General features: G+C 47.3%; 1 protein-coding gene across 9 annotated transcripts in view; it reads left to right on the forward strand.

Moving 5' to 3' along the window:
* Sec16a (SEC16 homolog A, endoplasmic reticulum export factor) overlaps positions 1-22,466 on the forward strand; it is a 37,377-nt gene extending 14,911 nt beyond the window's left edge. For 7 of the 9 annotated variants that reach the window (XM_052725078.1, XM_052725077.1, XM_052725076.1 and 4 more), the window contains 26 exons: positions 347-545; positions 692-866; positions 1,446-1,588; positions 2,008-2,069; positions 2,178-2,316; positions 2,729-2,974; positions 4,401-4,498; positions 4,787-4,868; positions 5,062-5,179; positions 5,358-5,469; positions 5,663-5,768; positions 6,491-6,631; positions 7,695-7,808; positions 8,037-8,220; positions 9,349-9,594; positions 10,145-10,227; positions 11,684-11,833; positions 15,188-15,265; positions 15,464-15,520; positions 15,664-15,775; positions 16,124-16,261; positions 16,508-16,572; positions 17,301-17,375; positions 18,044-18,103; positions 18,852-18,929; positions 20,909-22,466. In XM_052725078.1, coding sequence (XP_052581038.1) covers positions 347-545; positions 692-866; positions 1,446-1,588; positions 2,008-2,069; positions 2,178-2,316; positions 2,729-2,974; positions 4,401-4,498; positions 4,787-4,868; positions 5,062-5,179; positions 5,358-5,469; positions 5,663-5,768; positions 6,491-6,631; positions 7,695-7,808; positions 8,037-8,220; positions 9,349-9,594; positions 10,145-10,227; positions 11,684-11,833; positions 15,188-15,265; positions 15,464-15,520; positions 15,664-15,775; positions 16,124-16,261; positions 16,508-16,572; positions 17,301-17,375; positions 18,044-18,103; positions 18,852-18,929; positions 20,909-20,977 — 3,130 coding nt within the window. In that variant the 3' untranslated portion in view covers positions 20,978-22,466. The remainder of the gene's footprint in view (positions 1-346; positions 546-691; positions 867-1,445; positions 1,589-2,007; positions 2,070-2,177; positions 2,317-2,728; positions 2,975-4,400; positions 4,499-4,786; positions 4,869-5,061; positions 5,180-5,357; positions 5,470-5,662; positions 5,769-6,490; positions 6,632-7,694; positions 7,809-8,036; positions 8,221-9,348; positions 9,595-10,144; positions 10,228-11,683; positions 11,834-15,187; positions 15,266-15,463; positions 15,521-15,663; positions 15,776-16,123; positions 16,262-16,507; positions 16,573-17,300; positions 17,376-18,043; positions 18,104-18,851; positions 18,930-20,908) is intronic. The other 2 variants (XM_052725079.1, XM_052725080.1) reach the window with 2 other exon arrangements.
* Positions 22,467-22,621: the final 155 nt, after the last annotated feature.

A 22,621-nucleotide genomic window follows, 5' to 3' on the forward strand; every position in this document is an offset into this window, starting at 1 on the left:
TGTGTTCATTCCCAGTGGCTTTGGGAGGACCTTAGGTCTGCCCCTTTTCTTCAGTGCCCTTCTCCATCCTGCCCATAACCCAGGAAAGAAACCACCCTCAAGTTGCACCTGCAGTGTGTTCTCTGAGATCACCTGCGTCTGAACCTAGGATTTGGTTTCTTGTGCCAGGCCTGCAGGGTTAGCTATAACTAACATTCTTCAGGGTGAAGACAGCCTCAGGATAGAGGAACAAAGGGAGGGCAATGAGCAGTGAGGGCTAACTGCAGCCTTAAGTTCCTGAGTAGTTACATGGTGTCTCAGGGAGTTGCCCTTCCAATTCCCTGCCTTGGTCCCTTGTTTACTCTAGGCCTGAGAAATGTGATGATCACTGGAGGTATGACCCTCGCTTCACGGGGAGCTTCGATGATGACACTGAGCTTCACAGGGACCCCTATGGAGAAGAAGTGGACAGGCGTAGCATCCACAGCGAGCATTCAGCACGGAGCCTGCACAGCACTCACAGCCTGCCCAGCCGCCGAAGCAGCCTCAGCTCCCACTCACACCAGGTGTGCTGGGCAGGCTTGGCAGGGGGAAGAGCAGGTGTTAAGTCAAGACCACAACTTTGTCTCTGCTTAGTTCTAACAGTATACCTACCCACTGTCTTTCTAGCGTTCATGGGAACTCACTTTCTCTGCTTGATTTCTTTCCCAAGAGTCAGATTTACAGAAGCCACAATGTGACTGGCGGTTCCTTTGAGGCCCCTCATGCCCCAGGCTCATTTCATGGTGATTATGCCTATGGCACCTATGCCAGCAATTTCAGCGGTGCCCATGGTTTTCCAGAGTACAGCTACCCTGCAGATACCTCCTGGCCTACTGTGGAGCAAGGTGCGTCTCAGCAGTTCAGATTGAAGCCACCAGGTTGGGATAGAACAAGGGAGTCCAATCAGCTGCTCTTTGCAGGCTGTGCCCACTGTCCCGAATGTCATGGTTTGTTGGTACAGGCCAGTGCTGGCCCTTGGATTGACATGTCTCTCAGGGTCTGAGAGCTGTCTGCCTGACCACATGTGCATTGTTAATGTGTAACTTTGAGTCCAGTCAAGCCTTGGATGACTCTTCTCTATGTTCCCACACTAGTTATGTGGGTGAGCAGTCTTGGAACTCCTAGTTCCCCTTGAGAGACTCTTGTTCTGATTTGTGCCAGTATCCCATTTTGACTCCCTCCTGAAAGATGTAGCTTTAGAAGATGTTGCCGAGAGCTCCCCTAACTGAAGCACCAGTCAGTAAGAAACTGTTTTTGTGTGTGAGTTGTTCAGCTCTTTTGCTCTTGGGTGCTCTGCGACAGTCAGTCTGAAGCTGAGCTGGGCAAGGAGCTTGGGCAGGAAGCCTGAGCTGGGAATCTGGTTCAGAAGCTGTTAGACATGACCAGCTAGCTCATTGTTTTCCTTCCTATTTATTTAAATTCAGCTCCATCAAGACCGACCTCTCCTGAGAAATTTACAGTGCCTCATGTCTGTGCCAGATTTGGTCCTGGTGGTCAGCTCCTTAAAGTGATTCCCAACCTGCCTTCAGAAGGACAGCCTGCACTAGTGGAGATCCACAGCTTGGAGGTAAGCATGACCCGTGGCGCTTGCTGCACCCTGCAGCCTTGGAAAGTGCGCTTTCCTGAAAAACTTTGGCCTATAGGGCTTTTGTGCATTTTAGAGCCTGGCTCTTCTCCTAGAGGTCAGTACTTCAAGCAGGTGCTATGGTTGTTAGATATGGGTTGATGATGTATGCTTTTCTGTCTTCTTTTATGTTTTGAGAGTGAGTGTTTTTTTCAGTAATGGAATGAGACTGGGAGGACACTTGCTCTTTAGCCTCAAAAGAGTCACATGTGTCAAGACCCAAATAGGTTCATGCTCATATAATTGTCCAAGCACCTTTACCCTCTGGGTAGAGGAATGAGTGTCGTCCAGGAATTGGCTCTATGACTCGCTGCTGGTGGTTCTGACTGTACATGTGAGCCATTTTGCCCCTCTCATTGCAGACCTTGCTGCAGCACACACCTGAGCAGGAAGAGATGCGCTCCTTCCCAGGACCTCTTGGAAAGTAAGGTTCCCTGTTGCGATGTCTCTTGATGTCTGCTATAACGGCACTGCTGAGTTTGGCTCACAGTTTTGGTACCACCATTCACTGAATGTTCATTCTTTTCCCCAGAGATGATACCCACAAAGTAGATGTTATTAACTTTGCACAGAACAAAGCGACAAAATGTTTGCAGAATGAGAGTTTAATTGACAAAGAATCTGCAAGTCTTCTTTGGAATTTCATTATTCTGTTATGCAGACAGAATGGGGTATGTTCCCTTTTACTTCTTGAATGTTCTCCCTGTTTGCCTTTAGTCTCAGAGTCTGTTTCCTATTCCTGTCCTGAGCTGTGGGCAATGTCAAGCCTGCCATACCTCAGGAAGAGCATCCACCCATGTCATGCTTCCTTGGGAAGAGCATCATGGCAGCAACCTGGGAAAGTAGGAGGAAAGGGAGGTGTAAGATTGGTGGTGAGCTGACATCTCGGCCCTTATGGGAGGTTGAGAATCAGTGTGTCCCTGCCCACGTGAAGAGTCAGGCTTCTTTCCTGGGGTCAAACATACTACCTATGCATACCTGGCTAGGCTATGACAGCATGGGAATTTTTTGTCATCTGGCTAGAAACCCTGTTTCTAATAAAATCTTATGCTGCCTTCCATCCTGTTCCCACTGACCCTGTAGACCGTGGTGGGAACAGATATTGCAGAGCTTTTGTTACGAGACCACCGAACTGTGTGGCTTCCTGGGAAGTCACCCAATGAGGCAAACTTGATAGATTTTACTAATGAGGCCGTGGAACAAGTGGAAGAAGAGGAGTCAGGGGAGGCCCAGCTCTCGTTTCTCACAGACGGTCAGACAGTGACCAACAGTGTGCTGGAGAAGGAGACTGAGCGATTCCGTGAGCTCTTGCTATACGGCCGGAAGAAGGTAGGTAGCCCTGCTGATATTTCTTCTAGTGTCTGTCTTTTGGCCGAGGAATAAGACTAACCTCCTCCAGGAAGCACTACAGCAAGTGCTGTTTAGGAATGATGCCTGGCCCTTGCCTGACATCTCTGAAGGTATCAGTAGTGTTTTCTCTGAGATGGGCCCATGTAGAAATCTGACCTGCTCAGTTTATAGTCATTTAGAGAGAGTGGATGCTCATCTGTGTGCAGTCCTGGAATGAAGTCTTCTTACAGACTGAAGCTTCAGGCCAATTCTGTGTATTTTTGTTAAGACAGGGTTCTACATACCTGAGGCTGACAGTGTGCACAAGAGTGTTGGAAGTAGCCAGGCAGTAATGGCACATGCCTTTAATCCCAGCACTTGAGAGTCAGAGGCAGGTGGATCTCTATGAATTTGAGGCCAGTCTAATGTACAGAGCAAGTTCCAGGACAGCCAGGGCTACAGACTGGGCTACTTTTGACACAGAGAAACCCTGTCTCCAAAAAAAAAAAAAAAAAGAGTGCTGAAAGTGTGCACATTGGGGCAGAGGATGTACTGAGAGTGGGAGGTACTTCATACTGGCACATTGAGTTATGTCAGGGACATCTGATAGGCCCAGAGTTCTCTGTCCTTCACATTCTGATCAACTTAGGAAGTTCATGGTTTTAGTCTTGTTTGGGTCTAAGAATTGAACAGGATCGTGTGCATGATAAACATATACTCTCAAATACACGCCAAATTAGAAAGTTTTTGTCTTTAAAATAGGGTCTTTGTGGCCCAGGATAGCATCAAACTCACAATCCTCTTGCCCTAGCCTCTGAAGTTCTGTGATTTAGGCTGTGTGCCACCACACCTGACTAAAAAGCTTATTTTTTGAAACAGTCTTGCTATGTTACCCAGGCAGGCCTTGAACTTCTGGGCTCAAATGGTGGTCTTCTCTCTGTTTCCTGGGTAGCTGAGACTTTAAGTGTGTGCCCCGATGCTCAGGAAAAACTCATTTGTGGTCCTTAGGATTTTAATATGGATGTTTCACAGCTGGTTGAAATCGTAGACCCTATTGGCTTTTGTGAATATTTACTTCAATTGCTAAGATTTTGCCTCCTAGCCAAAAGTGCTCAATTGTACCACAGATTATTTGGGGTGAAGGGAGACTATGTTGAGGATGCTGTTTGTTTTGGGAGAGTATTCGAGAAAGCCACATGTCACCTGGATAGGGAACCCATGCTGATACTGCACTCCTCACATTGTGGTACTGCCACTTGTTTCTACCCAGTGAAGGACAAGCCTGTACTGTCATCTCTACACCATGAACATATTTGTCTTTTGACCTGCCATGTCTTTTTTCTGTGTGTACATGACAACATGTGGTTCTGCCTGGTCTAATGGTAAGTACTCTGATCATTCTCATGAGCCCTGAAATGCATTGCAGGATGCTCTGGAGTCTGCCATGAAAAATGGCCTATGGGGTCACGCTCTGCTGCTTGCAAGTAAGATGGACAGCCGGACACATGCCCGTGTCATGACCAGGTGAGCTGGCTTATAGTGCACCCCCTTCCAGTTGCATAACCTGACTTTGGTACTCAAGTATCTTGCCTCTACTGTGGGACTTTCAGCTGTGGAGTCATAGGCCTCCTTGACCCTTCTTGGGTTATACTGTTGAGGGAGTTTTAAATTCTTTATTGCTTGATGTTTTTTAATATTTTCTATAAAATCTCAGTGAATTCTTCATTCTGACAGTTAATAAAGGACTGAGAATGGGTTGAGATTTCTTTTAACTGAGCCAGAGATAGATCTCCCCATTCTCTGTACACATAGGTTTGCCAACAGTCTTCCAATCAATGACCCCCTACAGACTGTCTACCAGCTCATGTCTGGACGGATGCCTGCTGCGTCCACGGTGAGTGTGCAGGTCCCCAGGACACTAGTGGAGGCCCATAGTCCAGTGGGATTTGTGCATGCTAAAGACTTTGACCATGGAGTCTGTCTGAAACCTGTGTTTCTTGCCTTGCTTTCTCACTGGGCTTGGCCATCAGGGAATTAAAGATGACAGTCTCTGAAGGATAAGGATTTGTTTGGTGTTCTCATTGTAGTGTTGTGGAGATGAGAAATGGGGAGATTGGAGGCCGCATCTTGCAATGGTTTTATCCAACCTGAACAACAACATGGATGTTGAGTCTAGGACCATGGCTACGATGGGCGATACTCTAGGTGGGTTAGGTGTGAGGTAGGCCTTTGGCTGCCATGTGATAGACCCCAGAGTCTGGCTGTGTGAACTGTGCCAGAACCCATAAGAGACATGGTGCATCTTAATAAGTCTTATGTCTTATGACACCTTCCCTGGAGAGCTTCCAAGGACTGATGAGATGTGGTTGCTTTTTCTCTTCAGCATCAAAAGGCCTCCTGGATGCTGCACACTTCTGCTACCTGATGGCCCAGGTTGGATTTGGGGTTTATACAAAGAAAACCACGAAACTTGTCTTGATAGGCTCAAATCACAGGTAAGGAATCAAATCAATATAGCAGTATCCATTTTTCTTTAAGAAGCAAAAGACCCCTGTCCTTCAGTTAATTTGAAAATGGCCAGCCTTGCATCTTTGCCATGTGGTAGGACATGCTTGGAATGACCTGCTCGGAGGTTGATGATGCCAGTAATGGCCACTTTTCAAAAGGAATAATTCACTTCTTCCACAGTTTGCCATTTTTAAAGTTTGCCACCAATGAAGCTATTCAAAGGACGGAGGCTTATGAGTATGCTCAGTCTCTTGGGGTACACACCTGCTCCTTACCTAACTTCCAGGTGAGCGGGGACTGTGGGGGTTGGCCAGTGCTCACCTGTGCTTGCTTGGTTAGGTTTTTGAATTCTCACAAAAGTAATGATGGGTTTTTTGTTTTGTGGGTTTTTTTTTTTGTTTTTTGACACCTCGAATATACAGTTGATCAAAATGCTATGTTGAATAGAGAACTTTTATTTATATTTTTGTTCTTAATATTTCAAATTAGGTTTTAAGAACTTTTTAATGAGATTGTCTGATCTGACCCAATATGTGCATGTGTGCATATGTGTGTGCGTGCGTGTGTGTGTGTGTGTGTGTGTGCGCGTGTGTGTGTGTATGTATTGGTAGGGAATGTTTATAGTTTGCCCATGGTGCCAGGTGGTGGTGGCACATGCCTTTAATCCCAGCACTTAGGAGGCAGAGGCAAGTGGATAGGTGGATCTCTATGAGTTCGAGGCCAAGACTGGTCTACAGAGTTCCAGGACAGCCAGGGCTACATAGTGATAACAACAATGAAAACACTAAATAAATGAATATAGTTTGCCTATGGCAAAGACAGTTGTCTGGATGTTTGGCAGCAGCAGGACTTCAAATCTTGAGCTGCTAGCTGTGTCAGAGATGTTGTGAGGTGTGCAGGTGTCAACTTTGACCCTGTACTGTCACCGAGGCTGCTGTGGTGCTCACATCGAAGATCTCAGGAGTGCTGGGAAGCCCCGGGATTCTGACGGTGCACTTGTCATTTCAGGTGTTCAAATTCATCTACTTGTGCCGCCTGGCTGAAATGGGGCTAGCCACACAGGCCTTCCACTACTGTGAAGTGATAGCCAAGAGTGTCCTGACACAGCCTGGTGCATACTCTCCAGTACTGATTAGCCAGTTGACTCAGGTAGGATCTTCTGGCACCTTCCTGTTGGCATTGTGCCAACGATAGGAAGGCGCAGACTTCATCTTCCTGGGCTTGGGGGTGGGGTTGTAGTGAGTGGTACTCAACAGAGTGACACCCAGAACCTTAGATACTTTAGTGCTCTTGGGTGGCTGTTTCAGCTTTGCAGCATTAATATAGGAAACTCTACAGGTACCCTGTGCCCATGCAGAAATTCAGCCATAAACTTGAAGATGAAAAGATCATCTATGTCCAGGGTACCTGCATTTACAGTGCTTTTACTTAGTTAAAAGCGCATACTTGTCAGTCAGCAACTAGGTCTGAGTCCTAGTTGCACCTCTGCCAGCCATTTCTTGTTGCTTTGATAAGCCTCCAGTACAGGTGCAGAAAGCCCACAGCCACTCTAAGCAGGTCCCAGTACATGGGATGTCATGTCAAGGTATCCCCTCCCTAACAGCTCCACTCCTAAAAATATGGAATTTTTTCCATACCATGGAATAAGTAAAGAAATGTGTTATTGTGGAAATATTCAGGTAAAAGAGGCTCATGCCCTGTCCCCCAGCTTTAACAGTCATTACTTAACAGTGCTAAATTTGGTTCATCTGGATCCACTCAAATCCTTCCAAGGCCCTATCAAAGAAGTACATCTTCCACTAGGCAGTGGTGGTGACACATGCCTTTAATCCCAGCACTCGGGAGGCAGAGCCAGGCGGATCTCTGTGAGTTTGAGGCCAGCCTGGTCTACAAAGTGAGTTCCAGGAAAGGCGCAAAACTACACAGAGAAACCCTGTCTCAAAAAAACAAAACAAAACAAAACAAAAAAACCACAAACAAAAAACAACAACAACAAAAAAAAACAAGAAGTGCATCTTCCATGCTTGGCTGAGCACTGGGACAGGCCTGCTGATCCATACAAGTGTGAACTCCATCCTGGGCTCACTCTGATCACCCAATTTGCACAACCAACACATGACCTCCTTCAGCTCTAACCAAGTGTGTTGAACTTGAGGACAGTTTTGTTGGTGCCACCCAGCAGGAACAAGGACCTCTGTTCTCTTTGTTTTAGATGGCTTCCCAGTTACGCCTCTTTGATCCTCAACTGAAGGAGAAGCCAGAAGAGGAGTCCTTTGTGGAGCCTGCCTGGTTGGTGCAGCTGCGGCATGTGGAGAGGCAGATCCAGGTGCGCCTTTTGACAGCACAGCCTTGTCCTAGAACTTGGCCTGGAGGCATCTGATGAGAGGATTTGTGCCCCTGTTGTTTTCACACTGAAGCATTTGATGGTGATACTGTGACTTCAGACGTGTATATGCTGTGGGAGTTTTCTTGTTGCTAGGAGGGCATTGGAGAATGCACTTGGATCCACATGTACTGTTGTGCATGGGCTGCAGTTTAACTCTGTTTCCTGTAGGAAGGCACTGTGCTGTGGAGCCCGGATGGAACTGACCCCCAGCAGTGTCACATCACACCAGGCTCTGAGGTAGAGCAGTTGGATGGCCCAGGACTCAACCAGCAGGCAGGACTGAGGGCCGACAACCCTCTACTGATGCCAAGCACTGAGCCCTTGATGCATGGTGTGCAGCTGCTGCCCACAGGTGGGACCCACAACACCCCTGGACTTGCTCACTGATGTCTGCTTTGGAATAGAGAGTATTTTGCTACCAGGGATGAGGCAGTGTGGCACCATGGTGATTGGTGACCTTTAGGCTTCCTCCTCCTTTCTCTTTGTGCTTCCTCTTACGGTGAGCATGTGAAGTTGCAGAGCTTTAGGTGCTCTTCTGCTGATGTCACTGATACTCATGCTCCCCTGGCCCTTGACTGGCTCCAGCTGCCATTGAGCTGCTCACTTCCTGTGGAGCCTCACAGCTCTGTCAGAACAAGTGCCACTGCTTCTCCCCCTGCAGCTGCTTCTCCCCATCTTTCTCATCTTGGGAAGGGTTACCCCATTCCTCCAGGAGGTGGGGTCCAGACCTCTCACTCATTTCTTGAACCTCTTTTCTAGTCAGGCAAGCAACTTTTCTGCCTACTTGTCTTTCCTTCTGCCCCTGCTCTGCAGGTATCCCTAACTATCCTGAGGACAGGCTGGTCTTCCCAGCAGGTTAGCCCTGATACCCTCTATTCCAAAGCTCCCCTCCCACTTAGTGTTCTAGCCACTCCTGACTCAGGACCTGTTTTCCTTCTTCCTAGTTCATTCCCTGCATCAGGATTCTTGTTTTGTATTGGGAGATAGGAATCTCACTCTGTTGCCCAGGCCGGTCTTGAACTTGTGGTTAACACCCATCTAAGCCTTCTGAGAAATTGGGATCATAGGCATGTGCCCTTGTGCCCAGTGTTGAGCTGGCAGAGAGGACTTACTCGAAAGTTGAGCTGTATGGATACCTGTGTGCACAATTAGTCAGTCTGTTTGACCCCTGGCAATGGGGAGAGTGCACTACCAAAGCAACACTGTGCTAGGGACCATTCAATGTAGGTTGCAGCCTGTGCCCCACATCATCTCTGCTGATGGGCACTAGCGCACCCATCTTGCCCTTGGGCTCCTAGGACATGAATGTTCTGCTTTTTCCTAGACCACTGGTGGGTGCTATTTTCAGCTACCTCATTATAAAAGAAGTGTGGCTATGCAGAGCAGCTTGTAGGAAATGTGTTTGTGATGTGCCGATCAGTGCTTGCCTGGGAGCAGTCAGCCTCAGTGACCTTAGACTTCCTCTTACTGTGCCCTGCAGCTCCACAGACATTCCCTGATGGCCAGCCAGCTCACCTTGCCAGGGTGCCGATGTTCCCAGTGCCAATATCCCAGGGCCCCCTAGAGCTGGGTCCTACTTATGGACCCCCAGGGTCTGTGCTTGGCGTCCCAGAGTCCTCCAGATCTGATCCTGCAGTGCTGCACCCTGGGCCGGCCCTGCCACCCACTACACCATGTCTCCAGGAAAGTGGGCCTCCACTCCAGGAGGCCAGAAACCCAGACCCAGGTATGTCTGCTGAGGGATAGATGCTGTCCTGAGAGCAGAGTTAGCTGGCCTTGGTGTTAAAGGAAGTAGCTAGCAGAGGAAATTATGTGCACCAAAAGTGCTAGAATTCCGAACTGAATGGATTCAGAGTCTCAGTGCATTGAAGCAGTAATGCTAGTTTCTGTCCTGGCTTGGCTATGTGCTACCATTTGAAGCCCAGCTGCCCATTTAGAGTATAATAGAATGGCTCCAGGGCATTGCAGGGTCTTTCTTGGTGCTGTACTAAGTCCCTTGGGCTACACAGGTAGAGGTTGCCGATGTTTCTCTGGAGGTCAAATTTGATGGATCCTGTGCCTGTCTGACTAGCTGAACAAAACAAAACATAGGCTTGCTTCTGAAGAGCAAAGCAGATGCCAAACATTTGGGAAAACCTTTTCAGTATTGGAAAGGAACACTGGTGGCTGAGCCTAGTAATAAGTTTGTTCTCAGTCTGAGCCCTGCCAGTGCCTCGCTTCCATCTTGTCCCAATGCAGCATCTCCAAGACCCAGTCATTCTCTTTTGTTTTGACAGAAACAGTGCCACGGGGCTCACCTGTCAGACAGTCACTTCCAGAGCTCAATGAAGAGGAGTTTGGTGGGAACTTTGCTGACCCGGTACTTCCCATACTTTGTTGTAGCTCTTTTCTGTGAGTTTGTTGAGTAGATAGATACCTTGGCTCCTTGTTCTTAGCCTGAAATAGGAAGGTAATGAAGGTAAGGAGATTACATTTAAATTCAATTCGTAAAGAGAAAGTGTTTCTAAAGTCACTGTAGCTGGGGCCAGGGAAATGGCTCAGTTGGTAAGGGTGCTTGCCACCAAGCCTGATGACCTGAGCTCGTTCTCACATGGGAGACAGAGAGAACCAACTCCTACAAGTTACCCTCTGACCTCCACACAAGTGATATAACACACGAACAGTTCATTTTAAAAATTACTTTAACTCTTCAAATATGAAAGTTGATGAAAACATTGATTAAAAAGGCAAAAGAGAGAGCTGAGTGTTGTACAAGCAGGTCCTCTAAGCAGCAGTGAGACTCCAGATTTAATTTTCAGAGGTGGAAAATCTTCCTGATTTCTCCTCTTTGTACAGCAGAACCTGACATCTTGGTTTCCCTGAAATTGCAGTTATTGCAGCACACAAGATTTGGTACAGATACTCTTCTGTGTGCTCTCAACCAAGAGGGACAGATGGCACATTCTGGAAGTTTCTTTACAGATAACCTCTCCTTGATGGATGTTCCTTTAATAGGTGCTTCCTCTATCATTTCAGTTAGCCTGTTCCTGAAAAGTAATAGGGGTGGAGGGGAGCTTCCCTGTGTAGTGATCATGCCTTCACCCGGATCACTTTTTTTTTTTTTTTTAAATTTTTATTTGTGTGTGTGCATACATGGGTTCCTGTGGAGGGCAGAGGAGGGCATCAGCTCCCCTGGAGCTGGAGTTACAAGTGTTGGTGAGCTGCTGGATGTGAGTGCTGAGAACTGAACTCTAGTCCTTTGCAAGAGCAATAAGCACTCTTAAAAGCTAAGCCATCTCTCCAGCCCCTTTATTTTTTTAACATTATCATATATGTGTATGTATGGGGGTGTTTCTATGGGTAGGTGTGCATATGACACAGTTCCCCCATGGAGGTTAGGGGAAACTGTGGAATTGGCTCTCTCCTTCTACCTTCACATGGGTTCTGGAGCTTAAACTCAGGTTGTCAAACTTGAGCAGCAAGTGCCTTAACACCAAGCTGTTGATCAGCTCATGGAGAGGATATCTTAGATTCTGATATTTTTCTTAAGGTATCTTGCCCAGTTCTGACCAGCCCTACCCTAAGGCATGTATATATTCCCTCTCTTGGAGCACTATGATGCTTTCTGTTGAGCGCTTGTTAGGTGGGGCTGGCATTTCTCTAGCAGACTGAGGATGTTTCAAATGCCCAGCTTGGGAGCTGTCAAATCCTTCTTCTCTGTTCCCACTAGTTCTCTGCCCTACTAGGGAGATACTAGTGGGGTATACTCCCTTGGCTCCCTTCAGTTCCTCACAAGGAGCTCCAGGAGAGCTGGTTTTCATCTTGCCTTGTGACAGGGCTCCTCCAGAACAGTACAGGACTTGAAGACCCCCCCAGTGTGGGATCGTGGCAGCTCCAGTCTGACACCTGCTCCATCTCTGACACCTGCTTCGGAAGGGAAGAAACCTGCACAAGCTGTCAAAAAGGAGGCCAAGGAGCCCAAGAAGGTATAACCCAGTCCTGCCACTTGTCTAGTGGGCAGAGAGGTGGGGCAGGCACTGGAGGGAGGCTCAGTACCCCAAAGCAGCTTTCTTTGGAAGTTGGAGGCAAAGAAAAGGCATTCGTTTGTAAGTTCTTTTCCCAAGATGCAATCTGCGACCCCTGATGTCTCCAGTGAAGCTGAGCACCTTTGCACAAGCTTAGCCCCAAGAGCTCCTTTGTCTTGTACTCGTTCTAATCTTTTTCTGTTCTGAACTGTTGTTTCAGTGATTAGTGGAAGTCCCTGAGTGGTGGGTGCATCCTTTGTTGAATGACTGTGTGGTGCACAATCCCTCCCAATATGTAGACCATCTTTTTTTGTTGGGGGGGGAGGTTTGAGACAGGATTTCTCTGTAGCTTTGGAGCCTGTCCTGGAACTCATCCTGTAGCCAAGACTGGCCTTGAACTCAGAGAGCCACCTGCCTCTGCCTCCCAAGTGCTGGGATCAAAGGCGTGCGCCACTACCGCCCAGCCACCTTTTTGTTCTTGATAATGCCTTAACAAAGAATATAGTTTTTAATTTTTGAAAAGATTTTATATAATTTTTAAATTATATGTGTATGTGTGGTGGGTATGTGCATATGAGTACAGGTGCCAGCAGAGACAAGAAAGTGTCAGATGCCCTCAAGTTGGAGTTACAGGAGATTGTGAACTGCCCAAACTTTGTGCTGAGAACTGAATCAGGTTATCTGTAAGAGCAGTATATGCTATTTATTTATTTATTTATTTTGGTTTTTCGAGACAGGGCTTCTCTGTAACTTTGTGCCTTTCCTGGATCTCACTTTGTAGACCAGGCTGGCCTTGAACTCACAGAGATCCACCTGACTCTGCCTCCTGAGTGCTGGGATTAAAGACGTGCGCCACCGCTGCCCAGCCAGTATATGCTCTTAACCACTTAACCATCTCTCTAGCCTCCATAGTTTAAGATTTTAAGAGAATTCAACTTATCAGATCTGCTGCCCCCCATGGCAATTTTTTTTTTGAGAATAAGCACAAGTTTAATTTTAAAAAATGAGTGAAGGCTAGGAATGCAGTTCAGTAGCTAGGGGTTCAGTCCCTAGTACAGGGGAAAAAAACAAACAAAAAAGAAGCCCAAGGTAATTTTAAGGGTTAAGAGAGATGGCTCAGCAGTTAATAGCATGTACTACTCTTATAGGGGACATGTAATTTTAAAAATGAGGCCATGCCTGGTGTGGTGGTGCATGCCTTTAATCTAAGCACTCTTCAGGCAGACACAAGCCAATCTTTCTAAATTTGAGGCCAGCCTGCTCTGCTAGAGCGTTCCCAGGGCTACATGGTAAAATCCTGTTTAAAAGAGAGAGAACAAACAAACAAAAGAGGCCAAAGGTAATTGACTGACTAAATGTCATAGGCACCATAGCCTCCCTGAGTCACTGCTTCTCACCCGTGTGCTAATCAGGGGCCAGCTAACAATGACCTCCAGGTTTCCCATCTACACTATGGCTCTTGGTCCACCCCTACCAATCTTACCATAAGACCTTGCTTCCCCCAAGCAAGACCCAGAGCTCCCAGGAAAGCTCCAACTGCAATTCCACAAAAATACCTTCAAGGGGCCAGCTGGTGCTGGTAGTGGCACAAACCTTTAATCCCATCGCTCAGGAAACAGAGGCAGGAGGATCTCTGAGTTTGAGGCCAGCCTGCTCTACAAAGTGAGTTCCAGAGCAACCAGGACTACACAGAGAAACCCTGTCTCAAAAAAACAAACAAAAGAAGAACAAAACAAACAAAATATATATAAAATAAAACTATACACAAAAAAATACAAACAGAAGAACAAAACAAAATGTATATAAACAAAACTATACACACACACACACACACACACACACACACACACACACATACACACACATGTACACACAAGGACATCTAGGGGACAGGAAAGAGGAGACCTGGTCCTTTAGCTTCCAGGAGAACAAGGTAGATGAACTCCCATCTCTTCCTGTCCTAAGGTCCCCTGTCATGCATGGCAGGCAGCTCACAGCCACCTATAACCCCAGTTCTAGGAGATTCAATGCCTCTGGCCTCCACAGGCACCTACACACTCATATGCACATACCCAACGTAGACACATACATACACATAATTAAAAATAAATCTTGCCGGTGGTGGTGACACATGCCTTTAATCCCAGCACTCAGGAGGCAGAGGCAGATAGATCTCTGTGAGTCTGAGGCCTCCTGATCTACAGAGTGAGTTCCAGGACAGCCGAGTCTACACAGAGAAATCCTGTCTTGAAAAACTAAAATAAATAAATAAATCTTTTTTTAAAAAAAGGTACATGCTTCTAATTCCAACACTCAGGAGGCAGAGGCATGCAGATCTTGAAGAGTTTGAGGTCAGCCTGGTCTACATAGTTCCAGGCCAAAACAAGGTATATAAATTATAAGCTAGACTCCTGCTCCATTTAATTTTAACTTTTTTGTTTTGTACTGGGGATGAACCCAGGGCCCATACGTACTGGATAAACACTGTATCATTGAGCCATGGCAACCCTTCAGTCTACATAAACAGGCAATTGCCTACCTCCTAAGACAGGTTATTTCCCCTTTGGATTCCAGGAGAAATAGAATGCGGATTCTATACTACAGCTTCTCTCTTCTCCTTTTTTAAAATAAAACAGTCCAGAACAGTAAAGACATAAAATTCTGGTCACCCAGATTCTCTCTGTACAGGAAGAGGGGCTTTGTGTGAAGGCCATCCTGAGTGCTCAACTTCCTTCTACTCCTGGGGTGGGTAGAGCCTGGTGCTCACTCAGTTTGTCAAGAGCTTGAATGTGGAATGCTTCTATGGAGTGGCTGTAGGTGACATATTGTCATTCTGGGTTTGTTTATTAAAGATAACACTTATCAGCCAGGTGTGGTGCACACCTTTAATCCCAGCACTCGGGAAGCAGAGGCAGGTGGATTTCTGTGAGTTCCAGAACAGCCAGATCTACATAGTGAGGTACTGTCTCACAAAAAGATATGCTTAGGGTATTGCCCAGTGATAGAGTGCTTACCTGGCATTTGAGGGGTCCCGAGTCTCATCCCCAGCACTGTGAAAGTGTACAGATCATTGCACAGCAGAGCCTTTGACTCGCATGGTCTGAGCATACCAAATGGGCTCATCCTCAGTGTTCAGACTGACCCTCTGTTCCCACAACCACTGACTCCTCAGCCCTTTCCTCTGTTGACGTTCAATCTCTGTGGATGTGGCTTCACAGGGCACTACTGTAGATGGTATTACATAATGCGTTCCTTATTGTGCCTGGCTCCTCTCACTTCGAAGTGTCCCCACACTCTTCTGATGATTTTATTTAGAGTGAGTCCTGGTTCTCTCGTTGGCTGCCTGGGAAGAAAAGGACAGAAGCTTATCTACCAGATGACAAGAACAAATCAGTGAGTATTGTCTAGGGATGGCAGTTGCTTGGTAGGGGTGGGTAGTAGATAATGATGGCCTGTCACTGTTTGATAGTATAATGTCTTAGGAAAGAGTTGACATTTTCTGAAGTTGTAAAGTATCTAAATCAAATGCTAATTTTTTTTTTTAGTTTCATTCTACTGATTTTTTTTTTTTTCTTTTAAAAATTCTGGCAGATTGTTTGGGATGAAAAGAAAAACCAGTGGGTGAATTTGAATGAACCAGAGGAGGAGGTGAGCAGTGCCTTTAGGTCGCTGTGTGAGGGGAAGGGTGCCTGCTTTACTCCTTGTCACCTGGGCATTGTGCTTCCCTTTGGAGAGTCCTCACTGGTCTCTGTCATGTTAAAGGCATTGCTGAGCTGTCTCTCCCTCTGCAGAAGAAGGCTCCACCCCCACCTCCAACATCGTTTCCCAGGGTTCCCCAGGTGGCTCCCACTGGGCCTACAGGACCACCCACAGCCTCCGTGAACATGTTTTCTAGAAAAGCAGGTAATAGCTACAGCAGAAATCAGAGATGTCTGGGTAGAACACTGTCATATGGCGTCCAGAACACAGTCAACTGTCACAGTACTCACACTGTCCATCCTGGAGAGAGTGCATTCTACCCTTGAGAGAAGAGTCCAGTTGTCCAGTACAGGACAGATTAAAGTTTCCCATTAGTAAAATATGCAGCCTGTGTGCCTGGGTGGAAAGGAAGCCAAGCCCAATAGGCAATTCTGCTGAGACTTCTCCTCTAGTGGACCCTCATTGCTCTTCTGACTCAGTGGGAACAGAGTATTTTGGATGTTATAGGTTGCTTGGTGCTCAACTGAATTTGACTCCCCGTCTCATTGTTAGGTGGGTCCAGAGCTCGCTATGTGGATGTTCTAAACCCAAGTGGGACACAGCGGAATGAGCCAGCTCTTGTTCCTTCGGATTTCTTTGCTCCACTTGCCCCACTCCCAATCCCTTCTAACTTGTTCGTACCAAACCCAGGTAGGCAGCCCATGTGCTAGCAGGTTCATCTCTACCCTGCTTCTTCCTGCTCAGTCTCTGTCTATAAACCTTTGGCCCCAGTCTTCCTTAGAAGAATGACTGGGCCAAGGTACAGAGGACCAGAGGCTTGCATGTACTACTTTGGCAGTTGGCCTTTCCTCTCTGAGGGTTCAGGGTTGAACCCTTACATGTGGGTTGTTGTACAGATTGGGATGGGGTGATGACCTCATGCCTCCTTATTCACAGATGCAGAGGAGTCACATCCTGCAGAGGGGGCTCAATTTAAGGCAGAGCCCACCCTGGAACCCAAGGTATGCACAGTGCAATGGGAAGAAGGTGAGGGGTTCCCTGTGTCCTTCAGGATTCCTTTCCCCTCTGCAAATCAGTGTCTGGTGCGCCTAGGTGATAGCTCTGGTCACACTGTCTCCATTTGTTTGATAGAGAGTAGAAGGTGGGTGCAAGGCCTGAGGAAGGCAGTCAAGGTTCGGTTTGGAAAGATGGAAAACTATAAAGGTGGATGGGTTGATAGCTGTACAGTAGTGTAGTGCATTAATGTTTCTTGCTTTGACATGGTGTGGGTATTGACTTCTGCCTTAAACATATTTTACCAAGGTTTTGAAAATCAGAAAAAAAGTTAGAAAACAAAGAATTAGCAGTACTAAAACCAAAAAAAAAAAAAAAAGGATATCTGTGCTCAAAGAGAGCAAATGAATCCCATGTTGTTAGGGAAGCCTGCCCTGGTCTGGCCCCCATGGCTTCTCACTGCCTCCATAAAGTTGGAGGGCAATAATGTGGGGTGCACACAGGCATGTGGGCTATGCCTGGCATGATTTGATGGCTGTTGCATCAAGAACTACTTCAAGCAGGACAGTGGGGGCCTGGGGAAAACACCTTCTGTGTGACCCCTCACAGAGGCTCCTGAGCATGTCAGGGCAGTTTCTAAGCTGTGCAACAGGAGCAGGCAGTTTTCTTTTGCCTGGTGTAAAATCTTAGACTCTTTGGAATTTCAAAGTTGCCACATTTCCTATTTCCTCAACAGATGATAAGCTCTGCAGCATCACCCCCTGGACCTGAACTCTCACCCTCCAAATTAGATGGCTCCCAGGGAGGAGAGGTAGGGAACACCACCCGTATATGAGTGCTGTGTGTGTGTGTATGTGTGTGTGTGTGTGTGTGTGTGTGTGTGTGTGTGTGTGTGTGGTGTGCATTTGTGTCTTATGTGTGTGCATGGGTGAAAAAGTGGGGGGCATGTGTGTGCATGTGCATGGGTGTGTGCATGTGCATGTATGTGTGGTCGTGTGTAGGTGTGGTGGGGTATTAGGCCTGGAATGGAGGCTCAGCCAGCTCAGTGTATTGCCCAATGGTTTCTCTCTTTAGAAATGTGTGCAAATGAGTATAAAAAGGAAGTACAAGTCTGAAACACTTAATGTGTTTTATTCACAGAAAAACATTAACTTGTTTGATCACTTTTGCTCAGGAGCTCTGAGCTCCTGACATCATTGTCCTCTAGTGAGGTCTCCCTCAGAGTAGCCTGAGCAGTTCCAGAATTTTGAGTGAATCTGTTGTAGGCTGAGTGCTAAACAGATTTTTCCCTGCCCCTAGAGTAATGATGGTTTCTTACCAAAACTGTGGAGGGCATTTGAAGCTACCTCTGGCTGTCTTCATTTGAGTGACATTGATTCTAATGGCATCATAAAGCTTTTGAACCCAGCTGGCAGCTTGGAGCAGCGGTGCATGCTGATCTTCATGTCTGTATCTGTGTGTGTTCTTGCCGTTCCATAGCTCTCGCGCTGTAGCTCTCTGAGCTCGCTCTCACAGGAAGTGAGCCGGCATTTCCATCAGGTACCTGTGACTGGTGGCTCCCTCCTTCCACAAGGCTGGCTGTGTAGCCCCTATGTCCCTTAGAGAGTCTGTTATCCTCTTCACTTTGTCACTAACCCCTTGTCTTACCCAAGCATCATGTGGGCAAAGATGCAATTTTCCTTTATTAAAGGACCTGGGTTTATGGTACTGTCTAAGACTCGCCTCACGGGGTTCAGAATGCTCGGTGAGCCTCCTAACTCTGCTCCTTGAGAAATGGGCCTGACCCCAGCCATACTGTCAGCATCTCCTGAGTTAGGACACTACTTGGGAAGAAAGATTTCTTCTTGCTGATGAGGCTTGAGGAAGTCTGTTTGCAGCCAGTGGGGAGTGTGGCTATGATGGCCATCACATGGCTAGTCTAGAGGAGACAAGGAATGCTTCACCTTCTGTTTTCAGTAGCTTTCAACAGAAAGTCTTAGGGGGTATTTCTGGCTGCCTATGGCTGTAGAGCAAGCACACTGTCCAGGTCTCCTAACTGCTTGACCAGCACTAATGAAATTTCAGTGTTCTGCATTCATTGTCTGCATGTTGTTATTCAGATTATTTTACTGCATGGTGCTTCGACTTTGGCTATTCTGTGATGGAAACCAGTGTTGCCAGAGCTGTCTCCCTCTGGGGCCTATGTGGCACATTAGTGGTCCTTTCTGAGGTGTGGCTTTTGTCTGCTGCTCGGACAGCAGCTGCTGTGTAACACTGGCTCGCTGAGGTCCTTCTCTGTGCTTCACAGGCTTCTGGAGACCACTGTCCTGCAGGGGCCACTCCAGGAGGGTCTGTGCCCCTTTACAACCCTGCTCAGTTGACGCAGGTGAGTGACCCTTGCCTTTGTTCCCCACAGCTCCAGCTTGCCTGCTCAGTGAGTCTCTTTTGCTCCCTGGCTCTTGTCTTTGTCTTTGTTTTTGTTTTGAGACAGGGTTTGTCTGTATAGCCTTGGCTGTCCTAGAACTCACTTTGTAGGTGCCTGGCTGTCCTTTAATGCTGAGTTACACAGCCACAGGTCAGAGATGTGACCTAGTCCCTCTCCCAGTCCTGTGCCTCCCCCTCTTGCAGATTTGCCCTCTTACTTGACTTAGCCTGCACCCCCTGCTTGCCTCATGTTCCTCTCACTGCTTTGGGCTCTTCAGGTTCAGGGTTTTTTTTTCTGTTCCTTGCCATGGGCTGAGGGCTGCCTCCCCTATTGCCAGCCTCCCATTCCTGCACAGGATGTATGGCTTTCCTGGTTAGCCACAGGCTCTCAGCCCAATCCTCTGCTCTCCCTCCTGCCTCTTCTCCTTGAGAGCAGCTCTATCAAGGAGACCTCTGGTTTGGAATCTTTCATTGTTTCATTCCTGATTAATCCCTCTGTCTTAGTGACTTGCTGTCCAGGAGCTTCAGGCCTCAGCAGTTGACTCTGGAAGACCCTTTGGCTCTGCCCTAGGTGCTGGCCTGAGAGTTTGCTGGGTGTAGTTTTCAGACGGAATTTTCTTCAGATCCGAAGTGGTCGTGCCATTTTCTGGTGCCCACTATGAGAGTTGAGGTCCTCACTCTCGGTCTCCTAAGACTGGAATGGCACTTTCCTCGAGGGTCTGTGCAGCCCTTCCTCAGTCATTGCCCTGGTGTATTCTGCCAGGAAGCATCGGGAACACGCTGTGGTTCTCTCCTCTCCACCAGTCTTCTGGGGAAGTGTGGTCTGGCTACTGTTAGGGAGAGCTGTGGTGGAGGGGAAGAGCTTTGGGCAGGCATCTTTATTTTGGGGGGCGGGGGACTTGAATCAGGTGCTCATACATGCTAAACAAGCACTCTACAAACTGAGCTACATCCCCAGCCCTAGAGCATGCATCTTGTGTTTTTATTTTTGTTTTTTCAATTTATAGAAGGATAAACAAGCAAAGTTTATTATCTATTTACATTTTTATTTTATGTGTATGGGTTTTGCTGTGTATTTTATGTGCATGCCTGGTACCTACAGAGACTAGAAGAAGGCATCAAATCTCCTGGAACTGGAGTTACAGACAGTTGTGAGTTGTCACAGGGTGCTGGGAATTGAACCCGAGTTCTCTGAAAAAGCAACCAGCGCTCTTAACCACTAAGCCATCTCTCCAGCCCTTATTTATTTATTTGATTGTGTTTGTTTATTCATTTATTTTTTTGTATATATCTCATACAAAGTCTATTGAGAAGTAATTCAATAACTCCTTGCAGCCAGGAAAGGCTCAAAATGATTTGCCTGGGCAGGTATGTTAACATTCTGAATGTGATGTTCTCAGCACATTATCACAGGAACCCTGCGCTCAGCTGTGCTAGACCCAGCCATGGTCATTGTCTATATAGTCCTCTCGAGGGTCCTGGCAACTACAAGATTTCATTTTTCTTTTGACCTTGTAGTTGAGTAGTTCTGCCAGATTCCTTGGCTTTGATCCCAGTGAAGTCTTGTGAGGAAGGAAGACTATATGCCAGTGTTCTCTTCTGGCATGGGGCATCCCTGTGCTTTGCAGCAACAGAAGACCATAGGCCACGTCCACTCTTGGACTCACTGACCCCTTAGCTGGCCCAGCTCTGTAGAGCTAGCCTCAGCCCTGGTGGCCTTGACCGAACTGTGACAGAACAAAAACAAAGCATGTCTGGAGTGCTGTGGGCTAGGAAATGCTGAGCAGTAGAAACTTGGCACCTACAGAAGGTCTCACACTTGAAGCCAGCACAGAGTTTGCCCATTTTTCAGTTACCTGTGTACTTACCCTGTAGACTCATCCTACTGCACAGTCCCTGGCCATGGACACATGTAGGTCATTGCTGTTCCTTTTGTTCCAGGCTTCTGTCACCTCGGGGAATTCAAGGCCGGGGAGGATTGGCCAAAGAAAATACGTGGCATTGAACTAGGATTGCCGCTGGATTTGTACTTGGAACCTTGAGATGACTAGATAACTGTTCTCCACCAAGAACCAAACTAGCTGCCTCAGGTCTCGTGGATCCCAGATGGACATGGCAGTAACCCAGAGCCGGTCATACTGTGTGTCTCCCTCCTTGCAGCCCGTGTATATGAATTACTGAAAAATTGATTCTATGGTTCCTTTCAGATGCTGGATAGAATGAATCTAATTCAAAGTCTTTTATGTAAAAGAACAATGTTTCTTTCTTAGTCGCTTTAGACAAATTAAGGATATAATAGTTTGAGTCACTTGAGAATACCACTGAAGTGAGGCTAGACAGGGCTTCCCCTCAGGAGAGCACGCAGTTCCTTGGAAACCAGGGACTTGCTCACCTGAGAAACGGTGCAAACCGACCAGGGTTCCTTAGGATGCTGAGAGAAGAGCAAGTGCTTGACTGGAGAGGAGCCTTTACTCTAGTGGGCTGCCTGGTCTAAGAGGAGCCCCAGCTACGCATGGGCAGCTCTGCCCTGCCCTGTGAACCAGGGGGGTCCAGCCTAACTCCTCTAGGGCCACCAGATGGCAGTGGCTCACAGGCTGGGAGGGAAGCCATTGCCAGGGCATGTCTCCAAGAAATCCCAGCCTCACTCCATTTTCTGTGGCCTGATTAGGGCTGGGTGGATTTTACTGCTCAGAGCTTCCCCTCGTGACAAAGTCACTGGGGAGAGCCCCAGGGAGCTGATGTTCTGAAGCTGCTGATCTGATTAACCAACCAGGTCAAAACTGGCTGCATGCTGCAAAGTACTGCTCTCCTAGCGAGGGGTCTGTATGGGGCCCTCTGGTTGACTCCCTGTCACCTGTGCAGACATCTTTTAAGGACTTGGTGGTATCTTGGAGTGACTTGCGGTGTCCTAGCAGACACTCTAGAACCTGACATCTCTACCCCAAAGCCCATCAGGGACCTTCAGCAGCTACTCACTGACTCAGCTACATCACTCTTCAAGGAGCTGCTGCTACCTTCAAACTCAGAGCTTTAAGGCTTCACTGACTGTTCCTAAAACTATCCTTTTACTCTAAAGAGGAGGGAAAGAGATTTTTAAATATTTATAAAAATCAGCAGGTAATTTGGGTAGGAAACATAAATGGTTTGTTTGGTATTAAATTTAGAAATTGTAGAATGTGGAATTAGTACAGCCCTTCCTGGTTTTCTGGTTCCCTGAATCATCTAGGAAAGACTCACAGAATGGTTTCCAGAATGTTCCATAGATGAGTGTGCCCAGACCCTCCTGTTCCTGTCACTAAGAAAGACCTGTCCCTGTGGGTCAGTAGCAACTTGTGTCCTTGTTGGGACCAGGCAGGACCCTTGCCTCTGGTGCAACCCTGCCCAGGCTCTGTGTTGACTGCCAACCACTTTTGATTCAAGAAGCTTCCTCCCTGGGAGCTGCTATTTTTCCTAAATTCAAATTGTTAAATAAAATATTTTGGGCTCTCACGTAACTTCATTTATGGCTTCCTTTGTGTTTTGAGCGGCAGGCCAGTGAGATCTTAAGTGTGGCCAGAGCCTTGGGCTACTGTGGCATTGGGTGTGGTCTGTCTGGATGGGGTATAGCCTCTGTCGAACAGGGCGTGGCCTCGTGGGTGTGGCTTCCAGACAAGA

This window comes from Peromyscus californicus, unplaced genomic scaffold, assembly GCF_007827085.1.
Source record: "Peromyscus californicus insignis strain IS unplaced genomic scaffold, ASM782708v3 Scaffold_7__1_contigs__length_154581171, whole genome shotgun sequence".
Classification (NCBI taxonomy): domain Eukaryota; kingdom Metazoa; phylum Chordata; class Mammalia; order Rodentia; family Cricetidae; genus Peromyscus; species Peromyscus californicus.